This window comes from Neopelma chrysocephalum, unplaced genomic scaffold, assembly GCF_003984885.1.
Source record: "Neopelma chrysocephalum unplaced genomic scaffold, ASM398488v2 Primary Assembly neopelma1_69, whole genome shotgun sequence".
Lineage (NCBI taxonomy): Eukaryota > Metazoa > Chordata > Aves > Passeriformes > Pipridae > Neopelma > Neopelma chrysocephalum.
Window position 1 is genome coordinate 4,480,132 of NW_020897729.1, and position 24,700 is coordinate 4,504,831.

Below are 24,700 nucleotides of genomic sequence, written 5' to 3' on the forward strand. Positions count from 1 at the left end.
CTGATGGTGCCACCAGGCTCAGTCCAGGATGGCCTGGATAACAATGCTGGACTTGCCCAGTTCCTGCTGACCTCACTGGCAGCTGAAAATGCTTATTCCCTGGAGAGGTACTCAGTGACCCTTTGGAATAACTCATAAGAAAACAAATTATCATTTCCAGATGTGATAAGATATAAATCCTCTGATGTTGTCAGGCTCGGTAAAGTCCATTTACAAAGAGTTAGGCAACTGAAGGAAGTGAACTGATATTTCATAGGACTGAAATTAAGGAAATTAAGAAATAAAGGAAAATTCTTCTTATTTGTGAATTTGTATAATTCAGGAAATACTTATTGTGCATTTTCCAAAAAAGGAAAACAAACACATAACTCAGAGTTTCATAAAGTAGGTAACTTTGGTTTTCAGAGATTTCTTAGCTCTTAATTGGGTGCTTCCACAGCTGAGGGTCTAAATTTCTATGCAATTCTCTGTATCTGAGGTAGGTCTAAGTCTGCACCTGTTTTCAGGCAATTGGGCAGCCCATACCCCATGGCTGTCATTTACTTCACACCATGTAGTGGCCATTTGGATGTGGGAAAAAACACTCTCTCTGCCTCTTTGAAAGAGAACAGTGGGATCAGAGAAGAGATGCTCTTTCTCCTGGCTACACTTTATTGCCAAAAAAACGCCAATGAGTTAATGGCAAAACATATGAACTATTAAAAGTCAGTATAATTCCCTTCACTCAAGTCCAGACTTCACTACAACCTATTTTACTACTCAGCTTGCAATCTGAGTGTTGTCAATGTAATATATTTTATAATTAAAAAAATAAATAACTTTCAGTAAAGTGAACACAAAATCTCTTTCAAGCCATGTACACAATACATATGTTAGTTTCTTTTTAAATAGGACAGGGAGAAAGTTTCTAAATATGAGGAATTTAAACAGGAAGAAATTGAGTGTCTGAAATTCATACACTAAATGACAAAGGGTTACAAAGTTAGCATTTTTTATATACATACAAATGATGGAAATAATGCTGGTCCTACTGGAGCTCTTGTGGCAGTACCAGATTAAGCCCTGGGTACGTGGGTTCCTCTCTCTACACCTCATGAGAAGGGAATCAATCTAATGCAATTGGATACCTATGATGAAGACTAGAATAAGTCCAACTCATTTCAAGTAATGCAGTTAATGGAGAACTACAAATGAGATATGAGAATAAAGGAATTTATGTTAAAATAGATTAAAAATATAGATGGGTTAAAATTATTTAAGAGAAATAGACGGGTTATGCCTCTCTATATTTTTGACAGTTTTATATGAGACAGCCTTACATACACTATGTCAAGGGGCTTTCTTCTGATGACCACTACATACAAGTATTGCACTATACTATACATTTATTGCTGACCTTTATGTTTCTTTGCTATCCACGCATAATTTTCTTTGGTTTCATTCCAAGGTTGTCTCTCACAATGAATATTCATCAATGAATCATCTTTCTCACTTTATTTAAATTATTTTTTTTCAGCAAAATTTTATTCTGCTTGAGATTTATTTAGATCTACAGCATATTTATCTACTCCATTCTACTGGTTCATTCTACCTTGTCATGGTAGTCCTACTTTTCTTTCACAACAGCATTGAATTTTACCTCACCTCCAAATAATACTGAAGTACTTCTTCAAGGTCTTTAAGAAAATTCCATCTTGTTCAAATAGTCTTTACTCCCTTTTCCTTAGAATAATGCCTGCTAGCAATCTGTTTGTCAAGCAATTTTCAAACCATATTAAATTGTCCAGCTTATTAAATTCTGAAAAGAAAATTCTGTGATTTAAAGTTCCCCGCATAAAAACTTGTGTCAGCCATCAAATCTGTAACTACAACTTTTCATTCCTACTACAGTAGCATATTTTTACCAAAGCTGAATAGGTTTTGTCTCAAGGAAGGAAAACCAAACATAAGAAAGGGCATTTAGACAAAGCAAATTAATTCAAAAAGAAAAATAGGAAAACTCTCTGAATATTGTGCAGTTTTCACCTTAGTGTCTTTCCCAGTGACGGTTCTTTACCTTTTTCTAAAATTTACTTACACTAATCCTTCTGATCTATATCACCAGAAATGTACAAAAAGTGGTTCATATACATACAAACACATATGTTTACACATGTTCCCACAGCAGTTGTCTGATTGTAGTTGTACCTTCCTGTGTTTTCAGTATGTTTTTGGATCTATTTTGTCCATATGTTATTGCATTCTAATATAGCATTACTTCTTACTTCCCAAATACCCACTTGTATTCTTAAAAGACTACAATTTGTATCCTTTAACATATTTATAATTCCATTTATAAAGCACATGCCATTTCCTCAGCAGCAGGGGGCATTAGAATTAACAGAAACAATAACTAAACCAAATACATCATTATGCCAAGGAAAAGCTTGAATAAAAACACTGAATTTATAGCTAACATTTCAGTATAATTAGAACACAGACACGAGGGCAGTATTCTCATCCCCAAAGCTTCAGAAATTGTTAATGAAAACACTCCTCATGAATACACCACTTGAAGCAGCATCTCCACTACACAGAGCTTTTAAAGATACTCTGTGAGATTTAACTTTGGATCTACTGGCACCCAAGGTGAAGTGATCCTCAGAATCAAGAGTTTTCATGCTGATCATTTTTCAGCAAAACAAATTTAGTAGCAGAGTGGCTTTGGCAATCTGCTTCCATGAGAAACAATGTGGAAAAACATTACTATAACAGCCCTGGGACATGATCACAGAGAGTATCATCTGCCACCTGACAGCCTAAGGTGAACTAACAAAATCTTTTATTTGGAATCAAATCAGAACACTTCTTTAGGTGCATTATTTTGAAGATGTCCCTCACAATACGTATAATTCCCCTGGGCTCATCTAAAGGGGCAAAGTGCACCATTTCATACGCCTGGAGACAGTTAAGCAGGATAACCATGGGCTCCTTGCAAGCAGTAATGGAATTTCACATTAAGCAAGAGTAACTTCAAAATATTCACATGACTGCAGTAGAAACAGCTTATGTTACTCAAGAAATCAATCTTAAGAGACTAAGAGCCTTGCAATGTAATAACACTACTTGGTTTCAGCCCGTTATCTGTAGATCTTTTTTGCAGTAAAATGAAAACAGTAAGAATGTCAGATTGCCATTATCTGTCAGGAATTTGAGCAGGAAAACAAAACAGGTTTAGTACAATGATGAACAGTTGTGACAAATCATCAGCATTTTCTCTAGATGCTCATCTCAAAGCAGTTTCATATTTCATCTTTAGACTCTGCATTCCCCCTTACATGAAGCAAAAAAATCATCCAGTATTTTACACTGTTACATTTACACAATTTAAATAGTACCTCTCCAGAAGAAGTGAAGAAGTTTCACCTTTTTTTGTACACCTAATTCTGACACCAAAGTCTTTTGTTCAAAGTAATTTATATTAGAAAGTACCTATGATTTATTTTCCAGTAGTGCTCAAGGCTTCAGCCACATCAGGCTACCTTTGACCTGCAAGCTGCACAAGGACATAAGAGCAGAACTCATAGGACTGTTGTAAAGTCCAGCTGTCCAAAATCTGAGCATCAGAGGGGCAGCTTACAATTGAATGGAAGAAAGAGAAGGGCTACAGCTTGAGTTTTACCTAGTAAAATGGTTTGAAATAAATAGTCTTTTTTTTTTTTCCATATAGTTTTACTCTCCATTGACAACAAATTTCTTCAAGAGGTGCATTTACCTCTATTATTTTTTCCATAAATACAGTCTAGTGGGATCTGGCTCCACTGAATCTTTCAGTGTTTTAGCCATGAGTCCATACTGCAGTGCAATCAATTACAAGCAACTTCCTTAAAAGCAGAAAAGTCTGTGTTCCTGCACTGCAGACCATTATCAGGCATCCCTTATTTCTCCCACTTCTAGTGGGAAAAAGCTCATAGTCTAAACAAAGTTACCTTTTCAGTCAGCCCAGGAGTTTAGGGACTAGGCTTCAGAGAAAGGTTTTATAGAGAATAATTGGGATCTCTGGTCCCCCTCCCAGAGAGCTTTGGGTAAAATATGACAAAAACACCTTTTTATGTACTTACAAAGCAGAAGAAACCACTGATACCCTCCACTGCCTGACAAGGACTAGTATTGACCCTACCAAGTGAATAATGCTGCTCAATTAGTTTCTGAGCTTCCCCTCTCAGAAACAGTAGAGAAGATAGTTCTTCTCATACTTCAGCAAACCCAATATTGTCCAAAGTGTTTTCAAAAGGAATTAGCTCATTTATAGGTTTATCTGCATCTAACCAAGTCCTGAATGCAAAACATTCTAAAATGCCCCATTGAAACTTCCTTTTAGCGGAACACAGAAAAATCTGGTACAGTTCCATTTTTAAATGTTGCAGCATACATGTATCCCAGGCCTGATTTTCCTCTTTTTTATGTATATTCAAGTCATAAGTATATCTATTAATGCTAGAGAAGCTTAAGTGAGAGAAGAATTCAGACCTTGTGCTTTTATTTTTGCAGCAGTAAAACTGAACATTTCCCCATGTCACGCAGAGAGAACATGCATTTTCCATGTAAACATGTGTAAAGCCATTCTGGGTGCAGATCCCTTGATTTAGAAATATTAGTATCTTCGTAAATAACCATACTGATGGAGAGAAAGTTTATAATGGTAAAACATACTAAATTAACACCATTAAACATCAATTAATGTAAACAGCTTAGTCTCAGAGCTGTCACTGAGTCACTGAATGCACAATGACACAGTGTTACTAATTCACTGTCAGTACAAAGCTGTGTACAAATAATCCTCCAGGCTATTTCTTACTGAAAAAATGAGAGCAAAAAGTGTGTGACCACTCAGTTGACAGTAGAGTGTTTGTCCAACATTATGTCAGATTCTGTTATTCATCTTTCCCTTTTTTTTTTTTTTGGTTTTGGCACTCTCTGCTCAAACTAATTGATGGTGGTTCCAGTGAAATATCATAGCCATGTGATTTCTTCTCAGCTTTACTGACCTCTTTTTAGCTTTGGGCTTCACATTTTAAGAAGGAAAAATTTGACAAACATACTTCACAGTTTAGCCCACCCACACATCCCTGAGCCAACAATTCTTCAAGTGTGTGGGTTCACCACACACGAGCTCCACCTGACTGATTTTTACCTGGTGCATGACCTTCAATTGAGAATTCCAACAGCACGCAACTTGTCTTTGGCAAATGAATTGTAAGTACGCCAGCTGCCAGATGTCTTCATTTTAAAACACCTTCAAAACTGCTTTCTGGCATTGATCCACAGGCAAAACAAGCTAAGCTGTAGCTGTAATTTCTATTCTGCGTGCAGAAGGGGAGGAAACATAAGATGTGTTGCTTTACATCTCTAAGAACGGTACAAGGCAGTGGGAAAAAAAACAACAACAACTCATTACTGATGCGACGTGTATTTTCAGGAAGAGTTTTTCCAGTACACAGAGCATATCCAAAATTTACATAAATATTCACCCTAATGAAATACTCGTTTGAAGTAACACAGTTCTGAACAAAGGGATTCCCTCTGTACCATGAAAATTAACGCCTGTGTCTCCAAGTGTGGACTAGCCAACATATTTTGCCGAAGGTTTACAAAAACTGTTTGGCAAAGGCACTAGAAGGTAGAGATCTTAATTAAATCTGTGCACAAGACCCAGGATCACATGCTTTCAATTACTTTTGTTCTTTTCTGTTTTTCTGGCTGTTTTTTTTTTTCCTTTCAGAATCTGAAATTCATCTCGGGGACACCAGAAGTTTCTGTGCTATTGGCAGATCTTTTGAACAAATCTGCACATATTTGTTTTTTAATTGGCACTATACCAAATTCATTCTCCTTTCATGAAAAATGGCAATTTCCGTTCACTTTCCTTTGAATACCTAGATTCACTTTATTCCATGTGTTGGATCACCCACACCACTCCAGAGCCTAAAATGAGTCAGAATCACTCCTTCCAGAGCCAAAAAAAGACCTCTTCCTACATATAACACCTCTAATTTCTGCCATCAGACTATTAACTAATACCTCACTTACCAGCTTCCAATCACACACACACACACGCATATATATATATATAAGCAGTTAGCATAGAAATTATAAGTATTCTTAGGTTCTCTACTGTATATATACAGCTATAATACCATATATTGCTACAAGCAGAAAAGCCAAGCCAAAAAGTCACTGTTTAAAGGCACTGTACAAGAGTTACACTTGTAAAGTGATGCTTTTTATGGTAATGAACAGCACTGACTGCCACATCTACCAATGCATTTTTTAAGGAGCCTAAGTACATGAGAGTGCTGGTTCCTGGCTGGCATTGTGTAGAAAACTGCTTTGATACAAATACAAGGACCTGCCATCTACAGCTGACAAAAGAGGAGTGAGTAGAAACACAATCAAAGTGGCTTAGAAATCCCTTGTCTTGTGAAGTTAGAGAGAACCTATTTACAGGAACTAGTTTGAGCCTCATAGTTCATATACATATACTATCATGTTTCTTGAGCTCTAAGCAGAGGTCACTCTGCCTGGAAATATTAAGAGAGCAAACACTCTGTCACTACTCAGACTTTCTACAATGGCATAAAAAGGATAGAATTCATCTGTCATGCCTGAGTTTCCCATCAGTCATAAATCTACAGATATGCCAAACTAAAAGAAAAGTAAATCAAACCAAAACCCCCAAACCAATCAAAACCAAAAGGGCAGGCTACGGAATTTTGTCTGCACTACACCTTGAAACACCTCAGCTACTGCAGAATCAAAACTACATTTCTGTATCGGATCTCCTAAGATTTGCTGCACTGAGGTTTTATAGGACCTGCAAATCAACCATTGGTTACAAAATGTTATCATGCATTTATATGTCTTTCTCTAAACACAAAAGCATTGAGCTTCCCTGTCCAGTAATAAGGCATCCATCATGATAGTTACAGGTATAGAAAAAAACAAAAGCAGAAGGCCATTTATAGATGTATTTATAAATATGTTTTCCCCAAAGTACACTGTTCTGCTATGAATATCTACAGGACTTTGAACTGGTAGAATTTGAACTTCTACAATATCAGGTACTTCTTCTAAAAGGCAGAAGAAGATATTTTGAAGTTCAGGGGGGTCTTTTTGGTGATCACCTTTGTCATCTTGAATAGCTTCTGGATGAACAAACTGTATTTCATTAAATTCAAGTTACATGGCCTTGTTCTGTTCACTTCACAATTTGGAAAAGATCCTTTGTCTTGATTCAGATGAGAAACCTCCTCTCACTCCAATATTAGGAAGTATAGGCCCCTCCAGAGGTCCATTTTCTATTCCCTGGGAAAATGTGAATGGCAAAATGAGAACTCCAAGACCACTGCTGTTAATGTGCAAGGGGGAGCCACATCACTGCCATGCAAACTGGTCTGAGACTTTGAAAGTGAAATCCCCCATGACTTTAGGTGATACCTTGTCTGTGAAGGTGACGACTTCTCATAGATAACTGGTCGTCCCAAACCAGAAGCTTTCTGGACAGTATGCATTTTACAGGCTTTTTTTCTCTCTTATCCTGCCAGATTTCCTTGTTCTTATAGTTACTGCTAGAAAAAAACAGGATCAGAGAGATGTCACAGCTTTTGAAGCTTCTCGTCATCCCATTTGAGGTGATGGCCAACATTATTTGGCTAATTTCAAGTCCTACAACCGTGCCCATAACTAGTGTCTCTATCATCAAATCACTTTCCCCTGGAAGTAGAATAGAGAAGAACCCCTACGGCTTATGCTGCTCCCTTGACTAACACAGAGACAGCCTACAGAAAATCCTGGAATCCTCTGGATATTATGGGTTACCTGAAGAAACCATTGTTTTAAGTCAGGGAGAGGATGGTTGGCAGAAACCTAAAATACTAGTCTGGGCTTCACATTTTCTTCACCCTCCTACTGTTCAACTTCAGCTCCCTTGACAAAAGCAGGATCATCCGTGCTTATGTTACTCATGACAGATGTTTGCCTGCTAAAAAGCTTGTAATGATGGTGACTTCACGAATATCCATGTAAACTGTCAGTGACTTTTCATGCTAACTGTTAAAAAGATCCTCTTTCTTTCAAATCACAAAACTTTCTTGCTAACTTAAGTCTATCATTTTTTATCCTTGGTCTTTTCAGTGACAAGCAGCAAAAAACAATTGTTTCACAGCTTGCTATATATAATCCATTATATTGCTTTTTGTCACGATAGCATGATATCATTCAGTTTGCAATCCAGCACACCCACCACCTCATCTTCTGAAAATAATTTGGTCTAACTTTAAAAAAAAAATATTGAAATCCATGCTACACAGATGTCTGTCTTACATCCTTGATCCTCCCATGGCGTCCAATGAAAAGTTGAATTATGAGGAAAATGGCTGATTGAGTGTGCTGAACCCACTTTTCTCTGAGACTAATAAGGAGACTGGGATGAACGAGAATTACTTTTTCCAAAGACATGATTTCTGTACCAAAAGAAGGACACCAAATGCAATAACAACATAGGGTTACTATTTATAGGCACTAGCAGCAATTCTGGTTTGTGTAGGATGAGTATGGTAGTGCCACAAGCCAGCATGGTGCCATCAGTTTTGAATAGTTGAAAACATGATGAATAATTCTTTTTCTCTTGGCTTACCACAGAACTTTCAGCAATCAGAGATGATTTAACCTGAATCATATACAGTAGTATAACAGTAAATTATGAATGATGATTGAACTTCAGAAAAATACAATAGTTAATTTTAAAGCCACATATAGCAGACTAGCGGGGAAGTTCACGTATTTCTTCCAAGTTATTACTCACATTCAAGACATAATATCTATTTGAATACATGATGTTTGAGCTTTAAAGTTCAGTATGATAGATGGTCCAACCTGTTGCTAGTTAAGTCACTCTGATGGGCTAATTACTCTTTATGTAAAAACTGGTATCTCATCTCCAGACTTGGCACGTCAGCATCCTTCCATTACATCCTGTTATGCCTTTTGTCTGCTGGGTTAAAGAGCTGCCTACTATCAGAAATCTCTTCAGAAAGCAGCTATTAAAACCAGATGTGCTGAAGCAGTGAGCCTTAATCAGGACCTGAACACTCAACGGCCTTTTTGTAACCACACCTTGTGTCAAAGCTACCAATATTTTATATGTGCATGTGTAGAGTCGTGAGAAGAGTAAAACTGCACTCAGAAGTTTTATTGTGCTTACTCCCAAAGAAGTGCAAAACAAGAGTACCACATACATACTTTAGAAACTCTGAATTATGTTTTACAGTTTCTTCTCTAACTCCATATCTGAACGGCCCTGTTATGTCCAAATCAGATTCAAAATTCTCAGCAGAAAAGTTGAGGTAACAAGCGCTACTTGCAGAGGGAAAAACACACTTGCCAATAATTTCTCACAGTATGTAGCAAGTGTAGAGCTTTTGTTTGTGTAAAGCATTACACTAAATGGCAATAAAAATTATAAATTGTAAACCACATTGCAATATCTCCTCTATTTGAACTGCGAACCTTCCCTATGGAAAAATTGAACAATCTATTAATATTTCATACCTTCCTGAATAGTATGGAGAGAATGTTAAGAAACTACACAAAAGAATAATATAATGGAGATTTTCAGGCATGAAATACTGATTTGCTAAAAGCAAACAACATCTTATCTTAGTAATTATTATATTTTCAGATATACTTGTTTTTCTCACCTGTGTCTCTAGGTGTTGGATCCTGGAAGTGCCTCAAAGATCCAATACACTTTTTGTGTTAAAAAAACAAATCTTCTTAACTCAGTTTCTAAAACAGTGGGATTTTCTACACCATTCTACCCCAGTCAAACTGATACTACAGTATATATGATAACAAAGAGTTATAAAAGCATAAGAAGATGTAATAAATTAGTGATCTAATTCACACTGGATGTAAATTAGCATAGTTTCTCAGAAGGTAATGGAGGTAGTCAAGTTTACTCTCTTAAACAACTTAAATATCACAGATCATTATGGTTTAAATGGACTGCAGTTTAAATTAATAAATGCTTTTGTAGAATACAGACAGTTGCTTCAGAAATTAAATTTTGGCTTATATTCAAATTATATTTGGCAATATTAATAGATGTTACAAAGCCTAATTTGTATAACAAAACCCAGTAGCCTGCTCTGTCATCAGCAGCCTTACAGGAACATCTCAGCAGATAAGCAAACTAATCTAGAAGTTCTATGGCCATGACAGAGTCAAGATCTAATGTAAGCAAATCCATCTCCAACAAGAATCAGGTACAACTTAGTCAAGGGTCAACAATCCACCAAGAATATTTAATTTATTTGTTTTTCCTCAGCATTTGTTTTTCCTCTGTCTGTCTATTATAGGACTATACGTTGCTACCTAGGCAAATATGAACCTCATTATTCTTGACTTACATGTTTGGTTTTTTATTTTTGTAACAAGTAATATAAAAGCTACAAAAACTATTGTTACAAAAACACATTCTCAAACGCTCCACAGTTAGATGGGTTTTTCTCCTGAACTTTCTCTGAAACAAAAAGCTCTCAAATTTTCCTTCTCTTCATCAAATTTTGCCACATTCATTTCACATATCACTTCCACCCCCATTTTTCAGTCCTTTCCCTTTTATCTGCCACCCCCACCACAGATGGAACCTTGCATCCCTCCCTACATTTTTCCTGCAGCAAGTCTGCAATCAACACCTAATTTTTACCATATGTTTTTCTACCAGGTAAGTGATATAAGTAATCCATTTTCCAACAGATAAATCACATTTCTAAGACACAGATTTCTAAGCCAGGTTGCACTTGAAGAAAACAGGTCACTTGGCATACTAACTTCTCCAAGGTAACACGCTCTAACACTTCCTTAAAACTGTAAATAAAATGAGAGCCCTAAAAGAAGATCTTGGGTCTGTTATTTGAGTCTTTGTCTATTACTGCTTTCTCATAGCTTGCTGGTGAAGATGGTCAACCAAAGCAAAACTTCTGTCATGATCTATTAATAGAGAATAAGGATTAATGAAGGATTATGTCATAATGAGTCTGCCTGCAGAGTTGCTTCAGTTCTTGTCCTTTACTGCCAAAATACAGTTCTCATTTCCAACAAACAAAGTCTATCTGAGAGAAAGCACAGAGCCCCTTTAGAGCTGGAAAGTCCTGTGCATAATAATGAATGACTAACTCTTCTTTTGCCAAAGCGCTTCGGCACTTTCAATGTCATAGGTCAAAGCAGTGATTCAGAGGGGCCTGATCCTTATCTAAGCTTCTGCAACAAAATTAGAATGTGCTGTATCCTTATTAAAGAAATGTTTGTTCCACCATCAGTGAAATGAAAAGAAAGCAGTTCAACACGGTTTTGCAAACCACAGCAATAAACCACCAGAGTTAAATGCTTTATTACAAATAATTAACCATTCTTTATGTTAAAGATCCAGCACTTGTAAAGATGAAATTAGTAGTATACTCCATAACCTATTTGGATTTGCATGTATTTGAGGAAGTGTTTTATCAAATGGATTGACACTAGTAGCTTTCATGTTGAAAATGTTAAAAAACCCAAGTAATTTACACTTACATAGAAACTACTTCCACTCCAGCAATGTAAGCGACAAAAGCAAATGGGATTTTCCCAAAAGAAATTACTTAAATATTTCTTCATATTTACACAAAAAGCTCCCCACCTCTTCTCAATAGATAATGCATAAACAGAATTTCTATACAAAATAAAGTTGGTCATACTACAGACAGCTATTGCAATAATATATACAGCTATTGCAGTAATTATCTATGTGATTAAGAAGTAATTTTTTGTATTAAAGTTTTAGCTGCTAAACTTTTAGTGCTTAAATTTAACTGCGCTGAACAAAATCTGTGAGTTCAAGCCACCTTTTAAAAGCACTTAAAGCAATGTGCTAGGCTTTTTTTTTAATATACAATTGTGATTTAAATAATTGATTAGAAGTCAGGTAATGTTAAGTAAAAATGACTGAAAAAATGAGACTATTACAGTAGAAAGACCAAATTAAAGTTTAATTTGTGCTTGTTAGACTAGTTACAGCAAAACAACAACAAAAAGTAAATGAAGTTATACCTGATCTAAGTTAAATTTCAAAACTAATGTAACCAGAGAGCATATTAGGATTGAAAAGCAGAATACTAATCTCTAAAATTAGAAAATTGATCAACTGGGATATGCATCAGAGAGATTCATCAAAGCCTTGCAACAGCCTATCTCCATTTACTGTTTAGATACAGCTAATCTACATCATTAAATTGACCATTCAGCAACTGAAAATCTGCCATGTAGGTCCCGACTTTTCATAGAGGCTTTTAAATATGTATTCGGTAACTACAAAGTACTGAATATATTTTCAGTCTTTTTATACTAAGATTTACAACTAATGACCTTAAGCAATGTCATGCATGTAAAACAAAATTATGAGACCACCCTGGTTTGAGCAGAATTAAGGTATAGAATCATACTTCATTCTCATTCAAATTTAGTAGGATAGAACAAAAAAAAAAAAATCCATAGTAATATAGCTAAACCTATTTCATAGTTTTACTTTGTAAAACATGCCTCTTCACTTGTATTTTGCTATTACAGGCTCAATATAAGTAGACAATTATCTAAGCTTAATGCCAAGAATGATAATGCATTGAGCACATGCAAAATCCTTGTGCAACATCAACTACAGCCCGCGGGGATAAAGCATTTATCAGTTGCTCCTTGGAGCACCAGTGGCTTGAAAATTTGGTTGCCCACGCCGACATTTAGTGAAATCATAGTTTTAGCTTCATTCAGAGCCCAACACAGCCAAGCCTGATACCAGGATGACTCTGCTGGCAATCTGCCTCCCCGTACCCACATGCACCGCGGGCTACTTTCTGTCCCACTACTTCCCATGAAAGAAGTCCTTTTACTTAACTGCAGTGGTTGGCACAGTGCCCCTTTCATGGCCCAAACTAACCGTCATCTTGGATGTAACAAATTAGTACATTCTCAGAATAATAATAAGTAGGGACATGAAAACACTATTGTTTTTACTTGGAAATGAAGTAACTACATTTTAGCTGGGTGACTTTTTCAGTTCAGCACCACAGGCAAAAATAAATCTTATAAAAAGAATGGACAATTACAGGAGAGACAAGACACGGGCTTTTTGCTGTGGGTTCAGAAGTAAAAGAGCTGCTTCTCATACTGCCTGAAGAATATACTGCAAAACAAAATTTTGGATTACAACTTGTTCCTTTGAAAAAGAATTGCTGGACGGTTTTGCTACTTGATCTACAACTGATAGAGATTTTTTTGCCTGTAAAATACAGAAACGCTTAAGTAAGTTCTATTAACATTACAATGAAATATTTTACAAAATACATTGAAAACATAAAACATAGAGTAATGGAAGTACTGGACTCAAGCTAAGCATGGAAGTATGATTGTGTATTTTCCAAAAGTGAAACAGAAACCTAGGTAATGTGAAATTTATCTTTAACTACAAATAAATATTTCTAAAGCATTGCACACCTGCCATTTTATCTGGGCACTGTGATTATAGCAAAAATGCATTTTTTCCTCAAGCTCTGCACATTTCATTGCACATCAGATCCTATAAGAACAGTATCACAGAACACATTTTATAATGTAATTTTAAACTGCTGATAAAAGTAAATTCACACCATTGTTCTCAGCACAGACGTCCTAGGCCAAGTTTTCTGAAAAGTACAGATAATTAAAACTTTCCTGTATCACAGCCCAATACAGTAACAGCTTTCTTGCCAAACTATGATATGAAACATTATTAGGGATTTGAATAACAAGTGCATCCCTTACTGTGTAACTCCTTAGCAGCAGATAAGACTAAATTAGTGTGAAGTGCTGACAAGTATGAGAGATTAAAACAAACATTTCTTGAAAATATGTTAAATATATTTCCATTTCTGCCACTTTCAGTCTGTGAAAAAAAATCCAGTATATATCACATATATTTAAAAATACTGAGTTTGAGACAGCTTCAATAATTCAAGGTATTTTATGTAAAAAATGTAACAATTTTACTAAACTTTCTGGTTCAAATGAGTCCAAGAATATCTCATTATAAATGGAGACAGTCCTGAAAAAGCAATCAAGCATGACTAAAAAGATCACTTTTACACAAAAAAATAGCCTTCTTATTTTACCCTTTGTTGAAAAGACATTTGGCCAGCCACAGGGGAAATACATAATCTACTTTTATATTCAAATAATATATTTCAAAATTCGATGCATACAAGGACCTTAAAACAATTCTGGGTGGAATATATAAGACATGGGTTTATATGATCCTAATAACTGAATTGCTGACATGGGCTGACAATTACTTGGGGGGCTTTATTTGTTTGTTTCTGGTACTCTGAAGCATGTGTACGAGTATTTTGCCTATTAGTTATTTCTAATGTGACTTTGAAGGAAAATACCAATGGAGAGACATTGAAATAAAATATGTAGTGGGATCCTGACTAGAAAAATAGAAGTATTATGTATAAGGAGTGTGCACATTTTCATGGGGATCATAATTATTACAGCTACCTTAATTCTGAAGCTTAGTTCTGATCAAAGCAGCATTCCACCACAAACGGTGCACACGAAAAGTACATCTTTTTGTCTAAAATATTCAGAACTAATTGTTAGTGCATACTTTTTTTTTTATTTTTTAAATTCCTATAACATATTCAAATAAAGAGTACTGATGGTGACTTGCTTTCAGAATCTGAAGGACTAATGAAACAACATCTTAATTTTTAAGGACACTAATGTGTCAGTGCTTCTGGAGGAAAATTGCTTTTCAAGGCAATACTGCCAGGGTAAGAGTCAGGGAGGAGAGATGCAATTGATGTTTTTTCACTTTAAACAAGACAACTGTTATTCAGTTTCTCAATACCCAAGATTATGAAGATCAGAGTAGTATACACCCCAGAAGAGGAAAAGCTTAGAGCAATTATAGTTCTCTTCTAAGTACTGTAGCACTCACTGTTGGTTTACAACAAATAAGCAGCCTACACACATTTCTGCTTCATAACTGTGTGAGGTTCCTGCTCCTAAAACTTGCAAATATAAAATGAATCAGGGAATTAAATTATTAACATCACCATTTCAGCCCTGAATTTTATAACTCATGAAGAGTTAAAGTTTTCTCATATTAGCTGGGTATTTTCCCCACTTGTGCCTTTGCTGAGAAACAGCGATGTTACAATATCAGGGCAAAGGACCAAGGAGCAAAATGTCAGTGTGACTTGCACGTTCAAGCTTCCTCTGGGCCCTTTCAGCTTATACAGCAGAGCAGGATGAATATTTGTGCTAACTACACATTTCAGTACAAAGAGCTCAATTCAGAGAGGGAAAAAAAAAATCTCATCCCATTTATGGAGACTGTGCACTTTACAAAGTACAATTATAAATGGTTTATTCATTCATGGGGAAGAGCCTCTACAACTGTTGTGCAAGCAACCTGCCCCTCACAGGGTTTGATGAGCCTGATCCAAAGGCCGGTGAGGGTAAGGAAGGAACTTGCATCAACTTCAGCTCTTGGGCTCCAACCTCCTTCACAAATGTTTCATATTTAAAAACCAAGATCTGTGGCCAAGTTGGTGATGCAGAGTTGTGCAGAAAAACTGCTACTGAGGTTTAAACACCTGAGGAAAAGATGGATATGAGAGCATTGTCTGGATTTACAGGTCAGAATGAAGTTGGTTGAAAATGGTTCTTGGACATTTTGCAATTAGGCAGTATTTTTAAAATAGCATCTACTTGCTTATGAAGACAACTGTGTATGGATCATACTTACATATATCTATAGTTTATTCTTTCTCTACTCTTGTATCTGACGAGCACTAAAAATTTCTCACACACACTCCTAAACAATCAAACTAATATAACTGAGCTTCCACGGCAGTTAATAGCACAAGCAGCTAATTAATTACATACTTATGTGTGCAACCAGCTATTCATGGAAATTATACAAGCAGTTGAGCACATACTTGGTGCACACTAATACTTAATTGCCCAACGTGCTAAAAGTCTTACCCAAAGTAAAAAATGTCATATCTAACTATTGCTTTGAGTTTATAGACCCTCAGGACCTATGGATTCGATTACACTTCTCACATGTGAATGACACGCCCATAAACCATAGTCATGACAACCTTTTACATTATTCCAGATACACAATATTGACGAAACAAGTTTTTATAAAAATCTAGAAAAACTGATTTTTATTATAACTAAAGAAAACTATTCTGAAATTTGTGTCTTCAGTGCTATTTGAAGACTAAAGATGCATAAAACGCAAGAAAAGATGTGAGGGAAAAGAAAATGAAAATGCATTTCTCCTATTACTTAACACTGTTCCTCTTTCTCCTTTCCACTGTTTCCCTCACACATTAGAAGTGGAATAAAAAGGTACTGTATGAAACCCTGCACAAATTTGCTCCAGTTATGCCATGAATTTCCTAAAGGGTGAAAGGGAACAGCCACTCGTTGTGCCCCCTCCTGGCTGCAACCCAAAATAAGGGCACCAACATCACTTGCCTGCTCTTTGTTGAGCATCACTGTTTGAATGATGGTAACCAAAATATTTTCAGGCCAAATATAAGGATCTTCAAGGTTTCAAAAGAAATGTATTACAATAAGGATAACTCGATTTTTTTTGTTGAAAGGCCTACAAAAGTTTAAAAATTTAAGAGGACACTGTTTTCTTTTAAATTGTATTATTAGTTATTAGTTAGATTCAATGCCAGATATATTGTTAAGAATGTCCCAACTCTGCCTCCTACCTACAAAGAAAAGAAAAAAAAGGTTCCGTTATTATTAACAAACCCAGTGTTTGGAAGCAGGATCTAAAGTGAACTTTTAAGTGTCCCTAGGTGGTAGTGTAATTCTAATAAAATACGTAATTTGAGGGTAATGGCTTAAGGTCAGCTAGAATTACATTGTACTTTTTTGTAGTGATTGTAGGTTTGCTGTTTGAGATATCATAGCTGCACATGAATGCCAACTTTACGTGCATAGTCTGTGTTTCAGTCTTTATTGTTTGAATAGATTAAATAAATCTAAATCAGAGACAGAATACTTCATGACCATTTGGGGCATAAATATATTATCTCTTATCATATAGATAACAAGAACTTGAAACTTCACCAGAAAGTCAGAAACAAGGTAAGTATTCCCTTAGTACTGGGAAGTGAATACCCAATATCCAGAATTTGAGACAGAAGAAAGCTGCGAGATTCAAGAAAAGAAAAGAAGAGAGTATAAAATAGAATCACAAGAGGTTGTGAAAAGAAGAGTCATGGACACCTTGATATGAAATTTTGGAATTGATATCTTATTTTTTTGCTGAGATCCCCAAAAGGAGACCTAGTTCAATTTGTGTTATCCAAAGAACCTGAGTTCAACCAGGTATGTTTCATCCAAATAACTTAATTTGCAACTCTAATTTTATTCTAAGATTTATGTTAGTAATAAAGTATTGATTTAAAGGTAGAGAAATATTACTAACTTTGCTTTTAGCAATAAAGTATATGTGCAGAACTTCAAATTTGACATCAGATGTAACTGCTATAACACCTGAACACTCTGTCTGCAGGGGTAGCATTAGAAAATGTTTAATTTTGAACCTCCATGATTACCAAAATTTGTCTTCCCATCACCTCAAGAAATGCCAGGGAAACAAGTACTAGCCTTCCACCGGAAGTAGGACAAAAAACCCACAATCTTTCCACACAAAAGGAGAGCCTGTCTCAGTTCTATCTACTCCAAAGCATATCCAAAACTACATCCTTATAAATAAAGTATCAGAAAAGATCCTTGTAACAAAATCTAAAATTGCCGGATTAATACATCCATTTAAAAAATACAGTTTCTGTATTGTTACACTTGGTATATTGAAGGACAGCAACTATATCTCACAGGTCTTGATCATTCATGATGACCAGGAGCCAGATAGAAACAGGAACCAGATATACAAATTGGTTGATCAAGACCCATTTTTTTCTACAGCATGACAAGAAATAAGGCTGAAGAGGATACAGTTACTTTGCTTCAGGGTAAGGCATTTTAAGTTTTATAAAAAATGATAATTTTTTTGTTTTATGACGAAACAATTTGTCTTGCCAACTTGAACTGAAAAACTTGTCCTTCACACAGTGACCTCATGTCTCAACATCTTTCCATATTTTCAGGTTACTTTAGACAAGGAACAGCAATGAACACATCCTTTTGACAGAAACCCTACCACACCTACTCAGCCTCATGGACACAAACTCATTGATTTGTCCCCACTCAACACTCTGTGTTACAGACAGGGGTCTACCTTTGGTGACAGACTGAGGTAAGGATTATCTCTGGCCTCAGCATCCCCAGTGCTAGAGTTGATCCTATTAATCTTCAGCCTGGTTTTGGGATACCTCAGCGGGTGAAAAGCTCTGGTGCTGCTCAGCAGCAGAGGGAGATCAGCCACCCAGTTGAGACCTTAATCCAAGAAGCCACCTGAGAGTTTGGCTCCCTGGATGTACCTGCAGACCACAGGTGAGCATGGCAAGGAGACCCCACAAACCCAGCATGTGACTCCCCAGCTTGTGAGGGAGTCAAACACCCAGGTGGGACCTGTCACACGACTGACGTGTGAACTCCCATGTACTGAGACAGGCAAAAGTTCAGATATTTCATGCAAAACTGAGATCTGAGAACTTTATTTCTGTTCTGTGATTAAAATATGCATCAGGCAGCTAAGAGAGATATTAAAGATAACTTCCTAAAAAATAATTTAATAATAATGAAATTAAGTGATTAGGTTAGAGAAAATGAAATGTATGAAGTACGGAAAGGCACACTTCACATATACAAACTTAGCACCATTGCCACTGATACAAAACTATGTTTGTATTTCTATAGCAGCTTTATCTGAGCAATTCTTGACTAATCTGGTACCAGTATTTTTATTTCTTATTATTATAATATTTCTTTTATTATCAGTAATGTTGGACAGAACTGAAATAAAGATGCCACACAGCACTAACTGTGCACCCACTTGTGTCTTTACAGGCAGGTCCTTGCCTCCATGCCCAGTTCCTGCAGACTCAGGGACTTTGATTTACAAGTGACTTTCCCAAGTAAATTCTTCCTTCTGCTGCCTTGAAGGTATTCCTGAATGCTGAGTGTTCCTCCCCTGCCACCTGACAGCATCTGAGCGAGCTGCTGGCTTTCAGTTCTATACTGGTGATCTTTGCTGTCTCCTTCTGTAATCTTTGATATCTCCTACACCTTAAAGCAGGTCCTGTAGCTCACAAAGGAAATTGTTGCCCTCCATCCCTCCCACAGGACTCAGCTCACCCCATTCTCTGAAGGCATATCAAAAAATTACGAGGAGAAACAAAACTTTCAACACTCATTGTCACCTTCATACTTGATCCAAGAGAAAAAGTCATCTACTAAAAAACATTTAGAGCTACTAAATGTTTAAAATGTGCATTTTTTTCAACATATTTGGTATTTCCATCTTTAGAAAATTTTATTTTTTTAAAAACTTCCCAAACAGTATGGCTACATTTCATTCTGAAAGAGCATTAAATATCCAAGATGACATACAACTTTTGTTACAACCACTAAGTGAAAAATAACTTATTTGCTCTGCTGACCAATTGAGGTATGGAAAAAACCCCAAACTGTAAAAAACACATAAAAAATACACAAGTACTATTTTTCCTTCAGTCTATTAATTGAGGATGCAATTCTAAATGAAAAATCACACACTTACCTGTTGGAAAGCCACCCCCCAAATATTTCATCTGACATTAAAAAGAAATTAAAACCAGTAGAGCTTATGGGGGCAGGCAATAACCTGTGTAGAATAAGACTTTATTTTAGAAAAGGAGTTTCAGAAAGGGCAAATATCAGCACTTTCTCTTCATTTAACTGGTAACAGAACAGCTAAGGAAACTGAGGCCTGGATTCATGGATTTACCAAACTGTGCTTGGCACAGGCGTTTCTGGGCAGAGCTGTGTGATCCCTGTTTGCAATTCCCATTGCTGGCAACATCTGACAGCAGTTCAGTTCCTTCCCCTGCTGGTACCCCACAGTTCAGAGCAGCCTTGTGATGACTCATTACCCACACTCCCAACAAAAAACCCACCAAGCACAACCCAAACATTGCTGTTTAATTCAGTACTTGAGCAAATCTCACATTTGTAGCAGCAAAACATAAGAAGGAAGATCACAATCTTTTCCTCTAGTTACTTTTGTATATGAAATAGTGCAAAGGGAGTAAATATTATGCTATCGCCACCAACTTTATGTCCTATTAATTCCCCTCTCAAATTTCAGGTCTCAAGCATTGCATAGGGTTAAAGAATGTCTAAGCATCTGGTTATCATCTTTCATGGCCCTTCAAGTAAAATGGCTCTGCAATCAGATTTCCTTTTTGTATTTTATAGTAGGTTATTTGGACATTATCAGCATTCAGCTAATTTGTAAATATAAAGTCAAAATGCCCACAAAAATAGTGTCTGTTCATATGTTCTGAGGTGATGTTTGATGTGTTTCCACTCCAGAGCAGAAAAGAATTGATTTTCAAAAAACATCATTTGTTCTGCTGAGTGGTCAGTGAGACTTCACACCAATGCAGACATATTTGCAAAAACATACTTACAAGAGAAAATGTTTTTTGTTATCACTGTTCTGAAGTTTTCATAAGAAAAACCTGTGGACACATACTGTCTAGTGTAAATTCATGTTTTTAGCTTTTGCTCAAGGATAGTGCTGAAAAAATTAACATGTGGAGGCTATGGTTTTTTTCTCCTTTTTTTTTAGGGTAAACAATCACAGACACAGAGTATCTTAATTGCCTGCTCCTTCGCTAGGTGGATATGGAGCCACATTTCCAATAAAAAACCCTAAGAAAATGTCAACAGTACTTTTCTGGGTTTGTAATTGCAGTAGTATCGCAATAAATTGACTTGGAGTGTGAATATTTTTCTTTAAGAAAAACCAAACTCACTCACTTTGTGTTGCCTGTGCTGACTCATCCAGCTGACTTGGCATATTCTCCATACCAGCCACATACCTTTTTAAAAATAAACAAAACAAAAATTAATGGGTGATCTTCTAGCCAGTGACTGGTTACATACACTGCCTTCTAGCAATAATATCTTGTACTTGTTTCATGTCTTTCATAGAAAGATATCAAAGCAACAGATTACAATTACACCTCATCCTTCCTAAGAAGCAGAGAAATTGGAGCAGTAGATGCTCTGCAACCTTGAGGAAAAAAAAATCTATTTGCAGGTTACTTACAGAATTTCGGGATAAAAACAAGGTTTGACCCTCTCTTTCCTTTTCTAACAGTATAGCTACAGAGACTTCTGATGAAGGAATGTTCACATTTCTCACAAATTTAGGATTTCTTCAGATATTAGTGTTAGTTGGGAAAATCTTATTTCTTAACCCTTACATTATGGATAATTAATTCCTATTTTCCTCCTCCCTAATTTTCCATCAGCACCACCCATTTAGTAACAGATAATTCTGTGCCTTTCTTCTTTTGACTACCATTGCTGCAATGCTGAAGAGAATGAGTGAGGGGAGGAGTGAAGTAGAGTCAGGAATGAAAAGGGAGGGTTTGCATGGGGGGAGAAAGAGATGAAGAACAAGCAGAGGTCAAAGCAAAGAAAAATGAAAACAGGGAAAGAAAAGAATAAGAAAGCAAGAAAAACAGAGAAGAGCCTTACAAACTTCTGGGAGACTTGGAAATGTTCTGGAGAGGTGCCTCCTATGTGCCTTAATCTTTCTGTGTACATCGCACCACGTATCCTTCACACCACCTACCCCCAGCAGGCTGAAGGAGCTTCAGGATGGGAGTGTTTTGCTTCTAGGATTTTAATAAAAAATCCGTACAGGACCTAGCACAGCTGAGCTCCAGTCACAATTTCAGACCTCTGGGTACAGTAAAGTATGAACATATAATATTTATGTTCCTATGTCATTACAAACATTTAATGAAAATTCCAGCAGTACATCCTGAGTGCTCTGGGTGAAAGAGGAACAGTGATATTTGTAAGAGAGGAGTGGCCAAGAGTTCTGCTCATATTCAACTTCTCCATGGAGCTTTTCAGTCCCAGATACGCCCTGGGCCACTTTTCTCTGGTAGAAGTTTCTAGGGGCACCCTCCAAAGATTACAATTTTTTTTTAAAGATCAAATGAGATAAAGGCCCAAGCATCCCCTTACCCAAGGAAAAAAACTGTCTTGCTGATAATAAGCTACCAAGAAATTAGAAGAAGACAAGAGATGAATTTGTGTTTAGAGAAAACCTGAGGACTAAAGGATTTCTTTTTTTTTCTTGGGTTTGCCACTCCCTGACTGAAGCATTAAGGAAAATATTATGAAAGTCAAGCAATTTTCAGTCTTATGTATGCAAATTGACAAAAATCCCATCCAGTCAACAGCTCTACAGTTCATCCTAATTAAAAATCTAATCTTTAGTACCTGATTTGCTGGTCATCTTGTGAAGTTGAACATCTTTGAATATCAGGCAATGAATATCCCTTATCAGGTTTGCAAGATCAATTGATATTAAAAAGCCCCTTTGTTATTCCACTCTGATAGAAGTGGAGATAACACTAGATGGTATGAATCAAGGACTGTATGTTCATGAAATAACATGTGGTACTGATGCCTTCATTCCTGACAGCTTGAGCTACGTGTGTCTTTGCTCTGATCCAGTGCAGCCATTCTTCTGCTGGCTTTATCCTTTAGAGATTTGTCTAAAAAAAAATCCCTCTGGACAGAGACTATTTCTATAACACTGGATTGATCATTCCCTTCTGGTTTTAAAGTGGTTTTAAAACCCCCAGAAATAGGGGTTTTGGAACTCTTCCTCAAAGAGGTTCAAAAAGGTGTGTTAGTGACATACATTTTTATTTTGTACATGATCTGCACCAGTCTCATTGTAAAATGCTGCCACACATGTTGAAGGCTATTTAGGATAGAACTTGGCATGTTAAAAATCAAAGTCCCAAGCCCCTAGAGAACAGAGCTAGGCTCCCAGGAGGAGATGCTCATAGATTGCACCTCCTGTGGATCAGTGGAAGCAGTGTGAAACTCAAACTGATCAGTAACCCCTATGAGCATATAATTCTGTTTTTAAAAGGAAATTTAAAAGCCCTCACATTTTAGATGGACCACATCCCTTCCAATCCCAATCATTCTGTGATTCTGTTCAAGAGTCAGAATGTAATGTTTTGGGTAATCTGTATGTTCAGCAGACACATATAGATTAAAATGTTTATGTAACTGAAGAGGTAAGATGACCCTACCATTCCTCTCCAGTTTTCTATAATGCTCTGTCCAGCTTCAGCCTCATGTTCTGACTTAACAAGTTCTGTCGTAGTTGTTAAGTTTTGTATTGTTCAACGTATTTCTTGCCAGCAAAAAAAAGTGTATCCCTGAACTAGGAAGGAAACTTATACCCTGTGGCACAATCCTGGGCCTTTTTGTCTTTTGATCCCTGAACAGTCCAAACTTTTGTTTCAACATCTTTATGAAACAGCTGTTTTCACTGCTCAGGAACCAGCAGCAAGCAGACAATCTCCTCACTCTCTGCGACCAGGAGGAATAAATACAGGTTTAAAATTCCTGGTCAGTCTGCCTTGCTTCAGCTCAGGAGATACCATTATCTGGACAGCTCCCTGTTCACAAAACTCAGCACACAAATAATTAGGTCTTTTGAATATCAGACCTGAGCTTCTAATGGATCATTCAAAGTACATTGTAAACCAAATAACAAACCCACAAAATAAATATAATGAAGCCAAAGGAATGCCTAACCACTTTCTTTTTTTGTACCAAAATGCTTCTGAGTCCAAATCTATGCTTGAACAATCAAAAGACTTACTTTTAAAAGCAAGTCAATAAATAGCTTTCTTTTACTCTTTCAGATACAAAGTTATCTGTAAATTAATAAATAAAATCACAGCACTTAAAAAATAGAAGTCATAGGGTTTTTTTCCTTGGGAAAGGGGAATTAAACTATTAAAGGACACCTTGTTAAGTAATTATATAGCAACATCACTGTGCAATTAAATAGCCATCAGTCCCTGCAGCTGAGAAATTTCAGGTAATTATTCAAAGATAATTTAATAGGAGAATTACTGTATTCAAGAAAGCATTAGCTAGTAATCTACCTCAATTAAAGCAGCCAATTAATTTCAGCACCTTGATAATAGTTGCCTTTTGCAAAACTATCCTCCCCTACACACACACACACACAAATCCTAAATTTCAAAATAATGATACAAAAAGTGAATTTAGTGCATTTTAGCTTCCACAGATAACAATTCCCTCCTAGAGAATTTAGAATGCTTTTGTACATTACGCTATCAGTGTGTGTTACTCTTACTGGTTTAGTGTTCAGCTCCAGTTTTACTGTGAACACATACGTGAGTTAGAACAATGAAGGGTATGGAGGAAATCAGTATAAAAGGAATAAATATTTTTCTGTTCATACCAAAACAGAACACAAAAAGCTGCATAATAACTGAAAATGCATCTCATTGTGATGAAACGTCTTCAGGGAATTATGGGACTCTCGCAGTGCATTGCTTGGTTGTGTTACTGTACATACACTGGAGAC

General features: G+C 36.4%; 1 protein-coding gene across 3 annotated transcripts in view; it reads right to left on the minus strand.

Moving 5' to 3' along the window:
- Positions 1-24,700, minus strand: part of LOC113968679 — a 279,507-nt gene that overhangs the window by 132,463 nt on the left and 122,344 nt on the right. For all 3 annotated transcript variants that reach the window (XR_003534592.1, XR_003534591.1, XM_027685454.1), the window contains exon 3: positions 21,073-21,134. Coding sequence is in view for 1 of the 3 variants with exons in the window: in XM_027685454.1 (XP_027541255.1) it covers positions 21,073-21,134 (62 nt within the window). In the remaining 2 variants the exon portion in view is untranslated. The remainder of the gene's footprint in view (positions 1-21,072; positions 21,135-24,700) is intronic.